The sequence below is a fragment of the Sarcophilus harrisii genome, chromosome 5, assembly GCF_902635505.1.
Source record: "Sarcophilus harrisii chromosome 5, mSarHar1.11, whole genome shotgun sequence".
NCBI lineage: Eukaryota > Metazoa > Chordata > Mammalia > Dasyuromorphia > Dasyuridae > Sarcophilus > Sarcophilus harrisii.
This window is the reverse complement of record NC_045430.1, coordinates 75,088,494-75,106,556: the sequence shown is the minus strand read 5'-3', so window position 1 is coordinate 75,106,556 and position 18,063 is coordinate 75,088,494. Positions and strand designations below refer to the sequence as shown.

General features: G+C 35.6%; 1 protein-coding gene across 6 annotated transcripts in view; it reads right to left on the bottom strand.

The window, feature by feature from the left end:
* The window catches only part of C5H12orf56 (chromosome 5 C12orf56 homolog), a 131,740-nt gene that overhangs the window by 41,457 nt on the left and 72,220 nt on the right, over positions 1 to 18,063 (bottom strand). For all 6 annotated transcript variants that reach the window (XM_031940918.1, XM_031940920.1, XM_031940916.1 and 3 more), the window contains exons 6-8: positions 15,439 to 15,583; positions 4,034 to 4,140; positions 3,641 to 3,730 (exon numbers count right to left, since the gene is read on the bottom strand). In XM_031940918.1, coding sequence (XP_031796778.1) covers positions 3,641 to 3,730; positions 4,034 to 4,140; positions 15,439 to 15,583 — 342 coding nt within the window. The remainder of the gene's footprint in view (positions 1 to 3,640; positions 3,731 to 4,033; positions 4,141 to 15,438; positions 15,584 to 18,063) is intronic.

The following is an 18,063-nucleotide window of genomic DNA, read 5'->3' as shown; positions in this document are numbered from 1 at the left end:
TTCAAACAAATATATACAAAGTAAGTTATATACCAAATAATTAGGAAATAATTAACAGAAAGAAAGAAAACAAAAGAATAAAAAGGAGTTGGGAAAGACTTCTAATAAAAGAAGGATTTTAATTGGGACTTAAAGAAATCCACTAATGAACAATCTTGGTACCAGAGGTGAAATTAAGAAAATACATCTCACTTCCTTCCTTGGAGAGGCAGGGAAAGAGGGAGGGTATTTGGTACATCCCAGAGAAGAAAAGAAAAATACACCTTTTTCCTTTTGTTGGAGAGGTAAAGGAGTGACTTAGTACAAAAGGTTGTATATTCTGTCAGTCTGCCAGATTCTCTCAATGTGTGGGCTGGTCTGGCTTAATGGTTTTCCTTTGTTACAAAGGAAGACTCTCTGGGTGGGGATGAGATAGGTGTGAGGAGAAAGAGTATATCCAGAAATGACTATGATGTGAAAACAAAAGGCATCAATAAAAATTTAATTAACAGCAACAAAGAGAAATTGCCCTTAGGACAATCATAACAGCATTCCAACTTCAAAACTGTCTGAGAATAAAAGGCTCAATACAGTGACTAAACAATGTTCAAAGCATGCAGACATATTTTCTGTCTTCTAGTTCACACCCCAGATGCACCTATCAGAAAAATTCTCATGGAGACCCCTGCCTTTGAGTGTAACATGACTCACTCCATCTCCTTCATATTAACCAGATTAGTGCTCCTCACTCTTTTTTAATCTACTAAAAAATGAAACTGGCTTGAGAAAATATTTTTTCTTTTTAATAATTCAAAGGCACACAGGATGCATCAGTTAGCTGCTGGGAATGTGACTGATGAAAAAGAGCTATCTCAAACCCCTTTCTTGTATTCAGTCATAAAAGATATCCAGAATGAAAGCTGGGTTTTCATTAGTACTTTGAAGATAACAGTTGACAGACTGATTAAGTGATAGTGTTAGCCCAGAAGCATAATCTTAGGATCCAGCAGAGAATATGTGAACAGAACAGGAGAGATGGACTACATGTGAATAGAGAGAAAGAGAGATTATCTATCTACAGCAAACATATCCATCTATACAGGGTGTCTTGATGCAATTTTAAACACACACACACACACACACATACATATAAAACACAACATTTTGAGGGAAGTGGAAAAGCTTTTTGTAATGCCAGAGAAACTGAGTAAAATGGAGATTAGAGAGTATTTAATAGTTTGTTAAATGGAGAGACATACTGGGACCAAACGGATCCATGATTTGGTCCCAGAGCTGACACTATCATCTCCAATAATCCAGCCAACAATTAAGAGTTCTCAATGACATGGCTCAGATGCAGGGGGTAGACTGAGGCAGAGGTGGAGTCAGGGTGCTGAGAGTGAGAACGGGACTCTGACAAGGTGAGGTGAGCCAGGAGAGGCATCTTGATAAGACAGTATCTGATATTCTAATAGCTTGGGATGGGGAGAGACATTCTGATATTCTAAAACATAAGATATTTTATCCTTATCAAGTATTCTGATAAAGAGGGAGGGGAGCTTTTGCAGAACTGAGAAACAGGGAAACTGAGGCAGGACTGAGTCATGATAATTAGGGAAACTGAGTCAGGACAATAAGAGAGAACTGTGACAAAAAAATTTGACCAAGTGAAATGGCTGATTAAATTGTGGTACATACAAATAAAATGTAATATTTTATCACCTATAAGAAACAACAAGTATGAAGAATTCAAGAACATGGAAGACTTGAGAGTTTAGTAAAATAGAACATTATATAAATATCAAAATTAATTGTAATAATCTCTTTCTAGAGGACTGATCTCACTAGAAAACCATCTCATTAGAGAGGAGGATGTACTAGGAATGTGGAATGTGATATTAACTGTTTTTCCTTATTAGAGGGAGGGCTCAATATTGGGGAAAGGATGCTTGGTTTATCAACTTTTTAATGAAGCCTGTTCAAGTGAGAGAAATGATTATTAAACAACCAATTATTGGGGAGATGCAGAGTTTTTTCCCTTCCTAATTTTCTCATTCTCTGCTGAGTCAAATAAGCATATAAAGGAAATTATTGATAATGAGATTGGTTTAACTTTCTCTTCCATCTTGTTCAGACCCCACCCAAGTGAGGAAGTCCATTGTTCTCTATTCCAGTTTGGAGGAAAAAGGGAAGGTAAAATTCTTAGTCTAGATTTCCCCAGGCTGGAGATGGCCTCTGAGGAAGTGATCAAAGTCATGATTCCTAGCCCCTCATTAAAGTGGGTCCATCCTGTATGTGCAAGAATATTTGTGGCAGCCCTCTTTGTAGTGGCCAGAAACTGGAAACTGAGGGGCTGCCCATCAATGGGGGAATGGCTGAATAAATTGTGGTTTATGAATGTTATGGAATATTATTGTTCTGTAAGAAATGACCAGCAAACAGGATGATTTCAGAAAGGCCTGGAGAGATTTACATGAACTGATGCTGAGTGGCCAGCATCAGTGATGCAGCAGGGCCAGGAGATCATTATATACTTCAACAACAATACTGTATGATGATCAATTCTAATGGATGTGGCCATCCTCAGCAATGAGATGAACCAAATCAGTTCCAATAGAGCAGTAATGAACTGAACCAGCTACACCCAGCGAAAGAACTCTGGGAGATGACTATGAACCACTTCATAGAATTCCCAATCCCTCTATTTTTGTCCACCTGCATTTTTGATTTCCTTCACAGGCTAATTGTACACTATTTCAGAGTCCGATTCTTTTTGTACAGCAAAATAACTGTATGGACATGTATACATATATTGTATTTAATTTATATTTTAACATATTTAACATGTATTGGTCAACCTGCCATCTGGGGGAGGGGGTGGAGGGAAGGAAGGGAAAAATTGGAACAAAAGGTTTTGCAATTGTCAATGCTGAAAAATTATCCATGCATATAACTTGTAAATAAAAAGCTATAATAAAAAAAAAGGAAAAAAAAGTGGGTCCACCTCTCATTATAATATTCATTCTCGCATTACTTGTTAACCAATCAGAGTTGATTAACACTATCAGGAACAGTCCCTCTTCCAAGGGCAAATAAGCATTGAGTGGGTTCCATAAGTAGTCTTTGGCATCCAAGACCAGCCACTGACTCTTTTTATTAATTAATTTTATTAATAATAATTTGATATCATATATAATCAAAACATAATATAAATAACATATAATAATATAATATTAATTATCCATAGCTTAATTACAAAAATGATTAGTTAGTCAGATATTACATGTCTAGAACTTTTTATAAAACATTACAGAAGGGTATGAAATCTGTCTTCTCAGATTAATGTTTTGAAATATATAAAATAAAATACATAGATTATCAAGAAAACCAAATATATTGAAATACAGAAATATAAATATATATGTATGAACATATATATTTTTTAAAGTTCATAGCTCTCTGATTAAGAACTCCTAGTTTAAAGAAGATGACTGGTGTAAAAACAAAAGGCAGATTTTTTAAATGGGGAGAGGAGACAAATGTGTAATGATCACAGGCATGCTTGCAAAACACAAATTGGGTAATGAGCTATAGAAGGTTTTGAAAAGACTATTGAAAGCCCCTACACCACTGTCTCTAGATATATTCACCAAATTCTCACCGTTTAGCAACTAACGTGTTCAGGCGGGAAAACTCTGTCTCTGTTTCTCTGAACATCAGTCCCAGAGCCTGGATAATCTGAATGCAAGCCCTAGAAAATAAAGGAAACCATGAAAACAGCCAAGAGATGGGCTTTCTTTCCTCCCCTCCAACTATGAGCTCATTAACAATCTACTACTTAACAATCCAAAAAAAAAAAAAATCCAAATAGAATAATTAAAATATCCACATAAAACAAAGATCACTATGCTAATTAAATAATACATTGCCAATATCATGTTTTGTCCAACACCAAGTTCTTTTGCTTTCCTTTTGATATGAATTAAAAATTAAAATGAAATATTTTTAAATTAAAAAAATTTTAAATCTCTAATTCTACCAACAGATAACTTACTCCAGTTGACTAGCCCTTTGGCTTTTATTTTGAAGTGCATTAAGATCCTGAGGTTTGGGCAAGTACTCATGAAGCTTGCTCACTAAGAAATAGTACAGGTCACTGGTCTGTGAAAGGAAAAGAGAAAGAAGACAGTCATTCAAGGCAAAAATGTTCCTAGTTCTCTAGAGATGAGATCTTACATAACCAAAGACCAAGAAATGATTTGTGCTTTGATTAACTGAGACAATAAACTACAGTATTTTCCATGAAATATCAGCACAATCAAACTTGAGGCCATCCTTTCCCAGAAATAAATTTATTATTTTTAAAACAGAGATAGTCTGTCTTAGTGGAAAAAAATGAAGGTCTGGAAGGGGAGATCTGGCCAGTGAGATAATGTATCTCATTGACAACTTTAAAACCTAATGTATTATCAGAAGGCAGGGTGTCCTGCTAGAGACAGTGGCTAGTCTTGTAGGCAGGAAGAGTTGCTTCTGACACATCTGACACAGTAAGGCTGAGAGACATTTCATTTCTCAGACCCTAAACAGACCAAAGATGAGCAAGCAGATGGGGAAATGATAGAAAGATGATAAACATATAGATAAACGTATGATAGATGTAGATAAATATATATATATTGAATAGATTAGATATAAATATATATATTGAAATATATAATATATTATATAACATAATTATATAATATATAGAATAGATTAGATATAAATGTATATTGAAATATATAATATATATTTTACATATATTATATAAGGTAATTATATATATTATATAAGGTAATTATATAATATATATATTGAATAGATTAGCTATAAATAGATGATAGATAAGATAGACATAAACAGATGAAGGAGACATAAAGAGATGGTAGGTAGACATAGGTAGGTAGACATATATAGATGGCATAGATAAATATATAAATATACTGAATAGTAAGATAAGATATAAATTGATGATAGATTTGGATAAAGAGATGAGAAAGAGATAAGCATACAGATACATGATAAATAGATACAATCAGATAATAAAAAGATAGAGAGAAATGATACATATATAGATGATAGAGATGGCAGGCAGACAGATGATATATAGATGATTGGCAGATGATGATAGGTAGATAGATAAAGGAAAGGTTCATTAAGTGTTTATCCTGTGCTGGTTATTATAGCAAATTCTGGGGAAATAAATACAAGTTAGTAAGACATCTCAGTGCTCAAAGAGCTCATGGGTGAAGATCACAAATATGAGGGAGCTTGAAAGCAAGAAATGATGGAAAATGAAATGATAAATGGGGAAAGTGCTATTATCAGAAAATGTGAGATATTGATATATTCTAAACAAAGAATATTGAACTGAAAACAATCTCAAAACTTACATTAAAGAATGGAATATATGGATTGTGAGATGATAGATATATAGATAGACAGATAGACAGATAGGTAGATAGAGGGATGGATGGATGGGTGGATCAAATTAGTATGACAATACAAATTAGTAAAAAACAAAGTATGTATCATCCTCCTCCAGTTATTTGCTATAAAATTAATAAAGGAACCCAGTGTCATAATCTTCACTAATTGGATGAACCCAGCATTAAGATAAACTCTAGTCTCCAAAATCAGGCCAATTGGAACAAATACAAACTCTGTTTTTCCCTATTTCCCTTTTTGCTTGATTTTCTTAGAACTAGAAAATAAAATGTATTTGCTGCAGATAGGTCACAGAATTCTACACTAGTGGAATTGGCAGGGAGGACCTTAGGGACTCCTTGTACAGATTAGAATCCTAAATATGTCAGGCTTGAGTCATTCCCTTCATAAAGATGAAGTAACTTGCTTAGAGATTATATTAGCCCAGAGAAATGGTGAAGCATTAGAAAGATATTAGACTGAGTTAGGTATAATTGGGGTGGGGGTGGGGGGGTAAAGGAGGAAAAGAAGTAATTTTTGAGGTGCTGAGACATACTTCTCCCTCACCAAGTTTTCTCTACTCTTTTCAAGCATTCTATGAATGTGTGTGGTTTTTATTGTTGTTATTGTTATTATTATTATTATAGTCCTAGGTGCCTGGAATTCTGTCTTTAGAATTTTATTCCTTCAGTCCAAGGCTTTAACATCTGTGAAAATGTGAATAACTCTGGCAACTCTTACTAGTCAGATACTATATTTGTGAATGAAGACTTTGAGAGCAGACTTTGATTATGAGAAGGAGAGAGAGTGAGCAGTAAGAGAAGATAAGTAAGGGATACTATGAATAGTAAGGATGGGGAGAAAAGCAGTATCAATTTGGGGAGCAGAGGAAGAGAAGGAAAGGGAATAAGAAGTTATGCAGTACTTAATACTCAGTGCGGGGCACTTTTTACATATATTATCTCATTTGATCCTCACAACCACCCTGCCAGATAAATGCTACTGCAATTGCCATTTTAAAGGTGAAAAAGGCACAGAACAGGGAGGTTGGTGATAGAGTTAGGAAGACTTCCCAAATCCATTTTCACTTTATTTATCTCCGTTTCCTCATCTGTAAAATGAGCCAGAGAAGGAAATGGCAAACCATTTCAGTATCTCTGCCAAGAAAATCCCAAATAGGGTCATAGAGAGTTGAAAGGGACTAAAAAATGACTTAACAGATAGATACAACATAAAATATAACTAGGGACAGTGAGGTTTCCTAATGGATAGAGATGTGGACCTGAAACCAGGAAGACCTAAAATCAAACCTAGCCTCTGATACATATTAATTGTGTGATCCTGGGCAAATCACTTAATATTGTCTTCCTCAATGTCCTCATCTGTAAAATGAGGGTAATAATAGAACCTACTTCTCACAGATGCTGTGATGATCAATTAAAATATCTGAAAAGTAGTTTGCAACTAAAGAGCTATATAAATACTATCATTTATTATAATTATTAAGAAATCATTACATATAATTGTTATTATAACTGATAATAATAAATTAATAATTATTCTAACTATTGCATGTCTAATTATTTAAGTCAAGTAAAGGCCTGAAAGATCAAACAAAGCTGGGAGGAGCAGTAAAATAGAAATCTAGGCAAAGAGCTTGAAAAATTTGGATTCAGAATTTAGCTTAGGTTACCTGGTAAAAAGCACCAAAATAAGAAAGAAGTTGGCTCTGGGCCAAATGTTACCTGAGCCATTGTTTCCTCTTGCTGTGTATCAAGAGTTGGAAACCAGGAAATTGAGAGAGGGAGATGAGTCCCCACAAGTAAGCAGATGCAAAGGAGGGGCCAAGAAGAGTAGTTGGCAGAGATTGCACCAGTAAATAGCTGTGATGCACCCTGATCCAAGCAATGAAAATAATTTAAATGCAAACTATGGGCCTGGGGAAAATCAGTATCTCTGATGGAACATGGGCCAGGAAGAGAGCTGATAACAATTCTTCCTCCCCTTCCTTCCTCTCATCCTAAGAAAAATGCCAAATATATCATGGGTTATCTACTCACTCTAAACTCCTTGCTTTTTCCCAGCTTTTTCCCAGGTAATCATGCAGTTACCAAACTGAACTAGTGGTATTATATTAAGCTATAGCCCAAAGAGATCAAAGAAAGAGGGGAAAAGTCCATATATATAAAAATACTTATTACAATTTTTTTTGTAGTGACAAAGAAGTGGAAAGTATTGGGGTAATATAGAGTAGAACTCATCACTTGGGAAATGGCTGAAAAAGTTATAATTCTATTGTGCTATAAGAAATGTTTAGAGCAGGACTTCTTAAACTTTTTCCATTCATGACCCAAGAAATTTTTATGTGACCCCAAGTATATAAGTATATGAAATAGGTATATAAATCAAACATTTACTGAAAATAAATCATAATTTTATAACCCAAACATTCAGTTATAAGACCCCATTTTGGGTCAAAACCCATAATTTAAGAAGCTGTATTTTAGAGAAATCTAGGAAGACATATCATTTAATTGAAACTAATCCCTCCAAAATACCTAATGATCTCTTAATTATGGAATATGATGACCTTTTTTCAATCCTGATACTTAACTACTCTGCAACCTCTGACACTATTAATCATCCTTTTCTCCTCAATGCCCTCTTCAGTCAAGGTTTCTATAATATCACTCTCTTTCTGATTATAACCATTTTATCTCCTTTGCTGGATCTTCATAAAAGTCACACCCATACTAACCATGGGTGTTTTACTGGGCTCTATCCTTTGCTCTTCTCTCTATATACTATTTCATTTGGTGATCTCATCAGTTCCCTTGAATTCAGTGATGCTCTCTATGCTAATTATTCTCAAATACATCTATTCAGCCCTAATCCCCTACTGACCTCTAGTCTCACATTTCCAACTGTCTGGACATCTCAAACTGGATTTCCAGAAGACATCTTAAATTCAACACTACTTGTGACATCTAAAAAGTTTGAGACACATAATTTCTGGCTAATTAATCATTTTATTTATAATGTTATGATGATTGTGGAGATGGAAAATTGCAAATGTTTAACATATATTGGATTGCTTACCACCTGGGGAAGGAGATGGGGGGGAAGGAAAAGAAGAAAAAAATTGGAACACAGGGTTTTACAAGTGTGAATGTTGAAAATTATCTATGCATGTGTTTTGAAAATAAAAAACCTTAATTAAAAATTTTTTAAATGTTTTTAAATTTTAAAAAAAATTTATATTGTTAGCATTTTATTAATAAAAGGGTCAGTGATACTCTTGAATGCCAAAAATGAATCATGGCATGGTCCTTGGAAGAGTGGGTGTTACTGAGAATGGCAAACAACTCTGATTGCTCAACAAGTAATATGTGAAAATAAATATTACTATGAGAGGTGGTCTTATTCTACTGAAGAGCAAGGGGATAAAACTGTGTAGTTCAGAAATGGTGAGGAATCACCATTTAACAAAAAAAGCTGGAGATATCTCTAGAAGCAAAGCAAAGTTTATTATACATTCTCGTGAGAATCGGGTATCCCATCCATGTAGCAGACAATGCAAGGGAGGAAGCACCTTCTGGGGCAGGGTTAACACTTTAATCCCTAATGCAAATACCCCCTCCCACCACTGACCCTCACCCTCATTGGCTGAGGGCCTCACATTCTAAATGCAGGAACTACCCAAGAAATTGAACTTGACCAATAAGTACATAGTTGCCCATATTTGACTGAAATAGGGAGAAAAGGATGTCACGGGAGGATAGCAGAAAGGGGACTTAAGTGTGCCCTTGGATCAATGCTCAAAGTCCTTCAGGCCTACTCAGACTCTGAAATAGATGAAACCTTACTCGATTTTCACAACTGTCTTGAAAGATCTCACCTCATCCTGTTCACAACTTGGATTATCTCATTTACTTCTAAATTGCCCAGCCTTGGACAATTTAATCAAATAATGCATCTTCATCCATACCTTAGTAGAACACAATGGACTTCCCCACCTTAGATTAAATTCTTTGTTAGGGTGAGGGGGAGCTGAACAAGACTAAGGAGAAAGTCAGCTCAATCTCATTATCAGCAAAGTCCTTCAGAGATTATACTAGGCTTTTGAAAAAGTCCTGCTCCTAATTAGTACAAGGGAGAAATAATTTCTCTCATCCCAAAATGAACTCATTATCTTTATCTCTAAACCTTACTGTTGAGGGTACTGCCATTCTCCCAGTCCGTCACCCACATTTATAATGAAGGTGTCATCTTCAATTTCTCATTCTCCCTCTTTAGACTGAGGGCTCATTGAGATCAAGAATTATCTTTTAAGACCAGAAAAAATTAAAATTAACAAGAACTGATGCTGAGCAAAACAGGCAGAACCAGGAATACATTGTACATAATAACAGCAAGAATGTATGATGATCTACTATGAAAGGTTTGATTCTTCTCAGTAGTTCAATGATCCAAGGCAATCCCAACACACTTTGGACACAAAATGCCACCTGCATCCAGAAAAAGATCTAAGGAGACTGAATGTAAATCAATACATACTATGATTAATTCTTTTTTGCTTTTTTATTTTTTTAATCTCTCTCATGGTTTTTCCCCTTTGCTCTCATTTTTCTCTCCCAACATAATTCACAAAACAATGTGTCATGGGGAAGATATTCCCGTAAACCCATGCCAAAACAGACCCAAGGAAAGAAAAAAAAGCAAGCAAAATTGGCAGGCCTCCGTCTTCCTGGAGATCTGGACTGGTGAAAAGGAAACCTGGACCCAGAAGGAGAGTAAGATGCTGGGGCACGTCTGCTCTTGCAAAGGAAGGAAAGGAGTGCCCCAGAGATTTGCAGCCAGAATCCCAGGCTATTTGTGCACACCAGTGCCACCACGTGGTTGTAGTCTTACTTCTCTTAATTTGTCCATGTCAGAGGACCTGAGTTTACTATCCAGTTCTTCCATTTGCTTTGTATGACCTTGACCTTTCTGGAAATTGTTTTCCTGGATGACCAGGGAATTGGACTAGTAACTGCTAAGTTTTATTCTCATTCTAAATCTATGTTCCCATAATAAATACCTCTACTAAGAAGTGATATAGTCGAGCACTCTTTGTGATCCCATTGGGGGTTTTCTTGGCAGACTTGCTGGAATGGTTGGCCATTTCCTTCTCCATCTCATTTTACAGATGAGGAACTGAGGCAAACAGGGTAAAAGTGACTTGCCCAGAATCACACTGCTAGTAAGTGTCTGAGGGCAGGAATTCTGGAGAAGTGCACTTGAAACAAAGATACTCCCAGCAGGGTGTTAATTCAGTGATAGGATAATGGTTGTCTAGTTTACAGGTACTTAGTACAGTGATGTAATGGTTCTACAATTCACACATGCTCAGTGTGCTGTAGTAATGCAACTGTACTAAGGTATAGAAGGGGACTGGCAATGAGACATTCCATCTTGGCCATCCTCCTGGTGGCTCTCCTACCTCCTGCACTCCTCCACTAAGATCAAGGCTGTCCCAAGATCCTCCTGAGAGCTAATCCGGACATTGCACTAAGTGTCTGAGGCTACATTGGAACTCAGGTCTTCCTGCTCCATTATATTGTCCTGGCTCCAGTAAGTCCTGGACACATACTAGGTGACCTTGGGCAAGCCATTTAACCTATATTTATTTGCCTACATTTCCAAACTCTCCTTAATCATCTCTACTTTCTTAGTCCCTTAAATTCTTTCAACTCTTCATCAAAGTATTACATTTGACATGAAAACTTTCCCAGTCTTTATTAATCTTAGTACCTTCTCTTCAACACATCTTGAGATAGCTAGATAGACATTGATACTGATTGTTATAAGGTAGTTTATATGCTGTCTCTCCCATTAACCTGTGAGCTTCTGGAGAGAAAGGACTTTTTTTGTTTGTCTTTATTTTGCCTTTTCTTTGCATCCTCAGTGCTTAGCGCAGTACCTGGCATATAGTAAATGCTCAATAAATGACTGTGACCTTAAACAAGCATCTCTCTGTGTTGGAGATATGTTTCTAAGATTGCAGAGAATGTTCTGACCTTAACTGAGTTTTCTCATGGGGAGTTTTCTGTGTCCATGAAATCACATCCAGTAACTATTTTTCCTTAAGTATTTTGGAAATTTTATCTCATTTGATTCTTACAACAATCGCATGAATTGATTACTAATTCTACTTACCCATGATCGATCACCCAGCTGGTGTCAGGAAGAAAGAGATTTCAAACTCAAGGTCTCACCTGACTCCAAGCCTATTACTCTTTTCTCAACTAAGGTAAATAAGCAAAACATGCCTCTGTCTATCTGTCTCTCTCTCTCTCTTTATCTTAATAATAATAGCTTTGCATTTTTTTAAATACAAAGATAGTTTTCAACATTCCCTTGCTCCTGATTAGAAGGTAGCAGTGATTTGAGTTACAGGGTTCAATTTTATTTAGCTTTCTGTGGTCCTGGGATAGGAAGTGATCTCCAGAAGAATTGAGGGAATAATCTCCAGGTCAATAATGGGTGGTGATTATTCCTGAGGCCAGGATCTCCAAGTAAATTGAAAATGGGAATTATTTTAGGAGTTTCCCGAGACCAGGTTGAAAGGGTATTGGGAGGGGTTGTCTGGAGATTCAAGATTTTCTGACCCAGCCCCCCCTCAAGATCAGAGGACCACAGAATCCTATTATATCAATATGAATGTAATGGACTATTATTGTTTTATAAGAAATAATGAACATGCTGATTTTAGATAAGCTTGGAAAGACTTACATGACCTGATGCTGAGTGAAGTGAGCAGAATTAGAAGAACATTATACCTAGTAACAGCAAGATCATCTGATGATCCAACTATGATAGATTTGATTCTTACCAGCAATACAGTGATTCAAGACAATTCCAATAAACATGGGATGGAAATTACCATCTGCATCCAAAGAGAGAACTATGGAAACTGAATGTGGATCAAAGCATAGTATTCTCACCTTTTTTATTGTTGTAGTTATTGTTTGTTTGTTTGCTTGCTTTTTTTTCTCATTTTTTTGGTTTTTTTTTTTTTTTTTGGTTTGGTCTGATTATTCTTGTACAACATGACAAGTATGGAAATATGGTTAAAAGAATTGTACATGTATAACCTGCATCAGATTGCTTACTGTCTAGAGAATGGAGGAGGTAAGGGAAGGATGGAGAAAAAATTTTGGAACATGAAATCTTACAAAAATGCATATTGAAAATTTCTTTGCATGTATTTGAAAAAAAAAAAATACTACTGAGGAAAAATACTACTAGACCCTGGTTTTATATTTCAATTTAACATATATAGCTATATCAAGAAGGCAATTCTCTCAGTCTGGGCTTTATCAAATATCTCTCTGACCTACCAAGATTCAGATTTTACCACTGAAATCAGCAACGAGAAATCCTTTTAACTCATTTGATTGACTGCAGCACTAGCTGTGCTAGTTCAGCAAATTCTCATTAAGTATCAAGTGCCCTAAGCAGTGAGAATCCTGAAAGATAGAAGCAAATCGTTTAGTTTATCTATTAGTCTACTACTGATCAAAGTAGTAGAGTGTTCAGTCTTGTGCTAGGCAAGTAGACAATGGAAGGCTTTAAAACTTAATAAATGCGTAATATACTGTCTCTTCAAGTTTGTGGTTACAAATTGATGGATAAATGAATAGCTGACCCACTTTAAGTTCTTTTCCCACTCTGGTGGAGGTCTAATCCACCCAATCCATTGGGGATCTCCCTTTGTCTCCAGTTGAGCCTCTGGGTATTCAGCGGCTCCAGTACCACACAGCTGAGCCCAGAAGCACTTTAACACCTTACTGAAAGAAAATTTAAAATCCCAAGAGATCATAGTTTCTACTAAAGGATGCCAAACCAGGAGTGTGAAGGACTAGGCAGAGGTCAGCGCTAAAGAAAAACCAGCTATCATTGCTTTGTGACCAGGAACAAACAAGTGGTTTTTCAATGGGTGATCAGTGAGGAGTTCCCTTCAAAAGGAAAATTAACTGATGCGTGGGAATTTATTTTGCCTGACTATAAATATTTGTAAGGGACTTTGTTTTTCTTGCCTTCTCAATAAGAAAAAAAAAAAAAAAAGATGAAGTACAGGGATGGAGAAAATATAGATCCAAAAATGAAATTAACTGACTGATATAGAGATCAAATCCAGTGCCTTGATTTCAGCAACATCAATAGCTTTCCTAAATTGGTCTAAAATTGAGACAAAAGCTAACATTACACAAGTTAATTGTGTTTGATGTTTTAAGCCACCACCATACATTTCAGTTAGTAATTCACCTATATTTAAACATTAATGATAGTATGAATTGATAAAAAGAAAGATTCTACATACATTACAACAAAATATTTATAGCAAGAGTTTTTGTGATAGCAAAAAAATTGGAAGTAAAACAGACACTCATCGACTGAGGAAGGGCTAAAGAAATTGTGGTGTGTAATGGGCTGAGGTTTGAGTTGATGCACTGAGGTCCCAAGTACATGAGGCTAAATAGTAATTGGGCTATACTCTATTAATATACATGATTGGATAAAGAATGGTCCCTGCCCACTCTCCGTGCAAGTCTTGATGTGTTGTATAGGAAATGACGATTTTGGTGGGTGGAGGCAGAGGGAGACAGGAAGAGAAACTGGGAGAGATTGGGCCTGGGTTCGATTCTCCTAGCTGCTGGTTGTGTGGCTGCTGGTCTAGCTAGCTTCTTGACTCAGCTGCACACATTGCTATCGCCGATTCTCTTCCACCTCTGATCCTTCTTCACTGAGAATAAAGACTGACGATTTTCCCCTAACCTGAATTCCTGACTCCTGCTGATTTTAAAATATGTGATCTTCACAGTGGTGCATGGATATAATGAAATAACACTGTGCAGGAAGAAATGATGAATGTTATGAATACAGAGAAGCATGGAAAGATTTTACATGATCTAATGCAGAATAAAGCAAGCAGAGCCAAGAAAACAATATGCTTAATGACTATAACAATGTGAATGGAAAGAACAAAAACTATAAGATAATAAATATGAATGTAGTAAAATTACAAAAAAAAAGGAAATTCTTAAAGAAGAAATGTGAGAATGCACCTCCCTCACATCTCTGCAGAAGTTAGCATCCAATAATGTGGAACATTGCATATGTTGTCAAATGTTTCTTATATGTATTGATCTGCTTTACTGATGTTTCCCCCTCTTCCTCTTTTCTTTTTAAAAATAATTCCCCCTCCACTTTTTTTTTTAAAGGAGTGGTTATCTGGGAGGAGGAAAAACAATATACAGGAGGAGATTTAGACAGTGTAAAAGAAGATTCAGTAAGATGTATTTTTTAAAATGTAGAGCTAACCTACAAGGGCTATAAAACTGTGCATACCTTTTGATCCAGCAATACTACTGCTGGATCTGCATCCCAAAGAGATCAGCAACACTATCTGATGATCAACTAATGATAGACTTAGCTCTTCTCAGCAATGCAATGATCCAAGATAATTCCAAGGGATTTATGACAGGAAATGTTGACCACCTCCAGAGAAAGAACTATGAAGTCTAAATGCAGATCAAAGCACACTATTTTCATTTTTTCTGGGGTTTTTTTTTTTGTCTTTTTTTCTTTCTAATGGTTTTCCCTTTTATTCTGAGTCTTCTCTCACAACATGACTAATGTGAAAATATATTTAACATGATTATATATGTATAACCTATATCAGACTACTTGTTGTCTTGAAGAAGGGAGAATGAAAGGAGTAAGAAAGAAAAATTTGGAGCTCAAAATCTTACAAAGATAAATGCTGAAACTTATATTTACATGTAATTGGGGGGGAAATACCAGTAAATAAAAATAAATAAAAAGTAGTGCTAAAAAGATCCAAATATTTATTCATATAATTTCAGATTACCATAACAGGTTTATGAAAGTTTCCCTCAAGTTCTACATTTTATGAATATTTTAAAAAGACTTTTAAAAATCACTTACTTTCCAGAAAAGCTTTCTGAAAATGAAGTTTTTCTGAGCTGCTACTTTAAGTTTGGCAGTTAAGCAGGCTATTCGTCCTAATGTATTGTCTTTAAGAAAAAGTTCAGATTTCAGTTGGCTGAATAGTTTAATCATCTCTTCAGACCTATAGGGAAAACAAATTCGAGAAAGTTCAGAATGTCATAGAGACACTCCTGACATAAATCCCAGTTCCAAAGGAGTCAACTCTAATTTAGGCAAAGGAGCTAGAGATCTTTTAATTTATAGTCCAATATCTTCAAAAAGGAGTTTTCTCAGTTTAAGCATCATGCAGTTTTCAGACTAGGGAGGATTATACTGGCCCAAAGGAAACTTTTGAACTGAGCTGTGGGGAAAGATTCGAAGAGATGAAAAACTAAGCTGGAAGAAAGGCAAGAGAGGAACAGATGACCACTGGGTTCCAGCAGAAGCTTTGTGGTGGTCATGAGACCTTGGACTTAGTGTGGCTGGTTAATTTCATAGAAAGCCTCTTTGTATGGACAGAGAATTCAAACTGAGAATATTGGGTCCCTTTAAGACCAAAAGATGCTCCAGAAAGATTTTCTTTAATTCCCCCTTTATCCCATGACTAGCCACTATTTGGCATTAATTCATATTTATGTACTTAATTGTTATGTTTTAAATTGTAAGAGTCACACCCAGAAAAGTTTTCACTAGGAACAAAACAATTAAGTAGGATGGATTTATAACAATGTTACATATTATAATAATATCTAAAAATTTGCTACTAATAACAGCAAATATTTACAAAGAGCTTACTATATGCCAGGCACTATGCAAGCACTTATCTCATTTGATCCTCAAAACAATCCTGAAAAGTAATGCTATTCCCATTTTGCAGATATGGAAACAGAGATTAAGTGACTTGTCTAGACATAGCTAGAAAGACTTAGGTTTTCCTAACTCTAGGTCCAGTACTGGCCCAACTAGCTGCCCAAAAACAATTTAAACAATTATTTTAGTTTATTATCAACTATAAATTAAGTAAACAGAATGGGTAGAATTGGGGCTGTGAAACAGAAGACAGTCCAACTTAGATAGGGGAAGAGAGGATAGTCTGCCCTTCACTCTCATAGGCCACTAAAAAGAAGTACCATAATGGTAGAGCCCTCCACCATCTTTCAGATTTCAGAAGCCTGAATAATTCCTGAGTAGCAAATTGTCCTTATTGCTTTATATGACAGAACTATCTTTAAGTATGAGACCCCATTCCTTTCCTTGTAAGGCTCTCCCCAGGCTTCGGATTGCATGGATTACTCCTGGATCAGAGTGTTCAACTTGAAGTCTGGCTGAGATACTTCAAATGACTTTGTGCCTCAATTTCTTCATCTCTAAAATGGGGATAACAATAACAACTCCTTTTCACTGTTCTGGTGAGAATAAAATCAAATGATATGTATAGTGCTTAACAAACCTTAGAATGTTATATAAATACTATGTATTATTATCACCAATAAGAAGTTTCTCACAATTCAGGACCAGTGATGGGTAAACTCTCAGGTTCTTCTAGCAGCTATCTTTCTAACCAACTATAAATAATATCTAGCTCTTCATATCCAGAATCCCCTTAATGAGGAATTTTTTCTGACTTTCATCTAATCCTGGAGGTAAGAGTGAAATAACCACAATATAAAGATCTGGATACACATGGGTACTGTTAAATAAAACAGAGGTCATTGAAATATAAGATTAATGTATGTTAATACTGGGAAGTTATTTTCACTATGAGAGAAATTATTATTATATTTATATACTAATAACCGATTATTAAATTGGGATTGAACTTTTTCTCCTCAATTTCCTCATTAAAGTCCAGCTCGTATTAAAGTCAGCTTTTGAAAGGCAAGACTGATTGATAAGATTGCTCCCAGCCCTCAAGGAACATGCTCTTCATTCTTTGTACAGCCCTACCAAATTGGAAAACCTAATTTTTATTTAGAGTATAAACAAAATCTAGTCTGGATGAATTCTTACTCTGGGGGGGGGGGGGGAGGGAAGTTCTATCTTTGTACTCCTACTTTAGAGTTTAGAGTGACCCAGTTCACAAAGGAAAAAAAAAAAAAAAACCAGATGGAGATAGACTATCTAAATGGAGATAGAATTCCTGGTTTCAGATTGCTGGAGGTGACAGAGTTTCATGATCAAATCACATTTAGGGAGACCCTAAAGACTTCTAACCTACCTCCTCAGTAAATGCCCATCAATCAGGGTTGATGTTCAATTGTCAAGGAATTCCCTATAAGAAGAGTTATTTAAAACTTTCAGGTTCTCCATTAATTGTCTTTGATTACTGAGAGAAACCACTATCTATCAATTTATTGATTGCTGACTAGCTTAATTAATAAATTGGTTATTGATTACTCAGAAACTTTTTTTTTTAAGTTTTTTATTTTCAAAACTTAAAAAAAAAGATTTACAAAGTTCTTTATGAGTATCTCATTTCATCCTCACAACAACCCTGGGAGGTAGGTACAAATATTATTTTTATTTTACAGAGGAGAAAACTGAGGCACTGAGTTAAGTCATATAGGGTTATACAGTTAGTAAGCAGGTGAGATCAGATTTGAATTCAGGTCTTCTTGACTC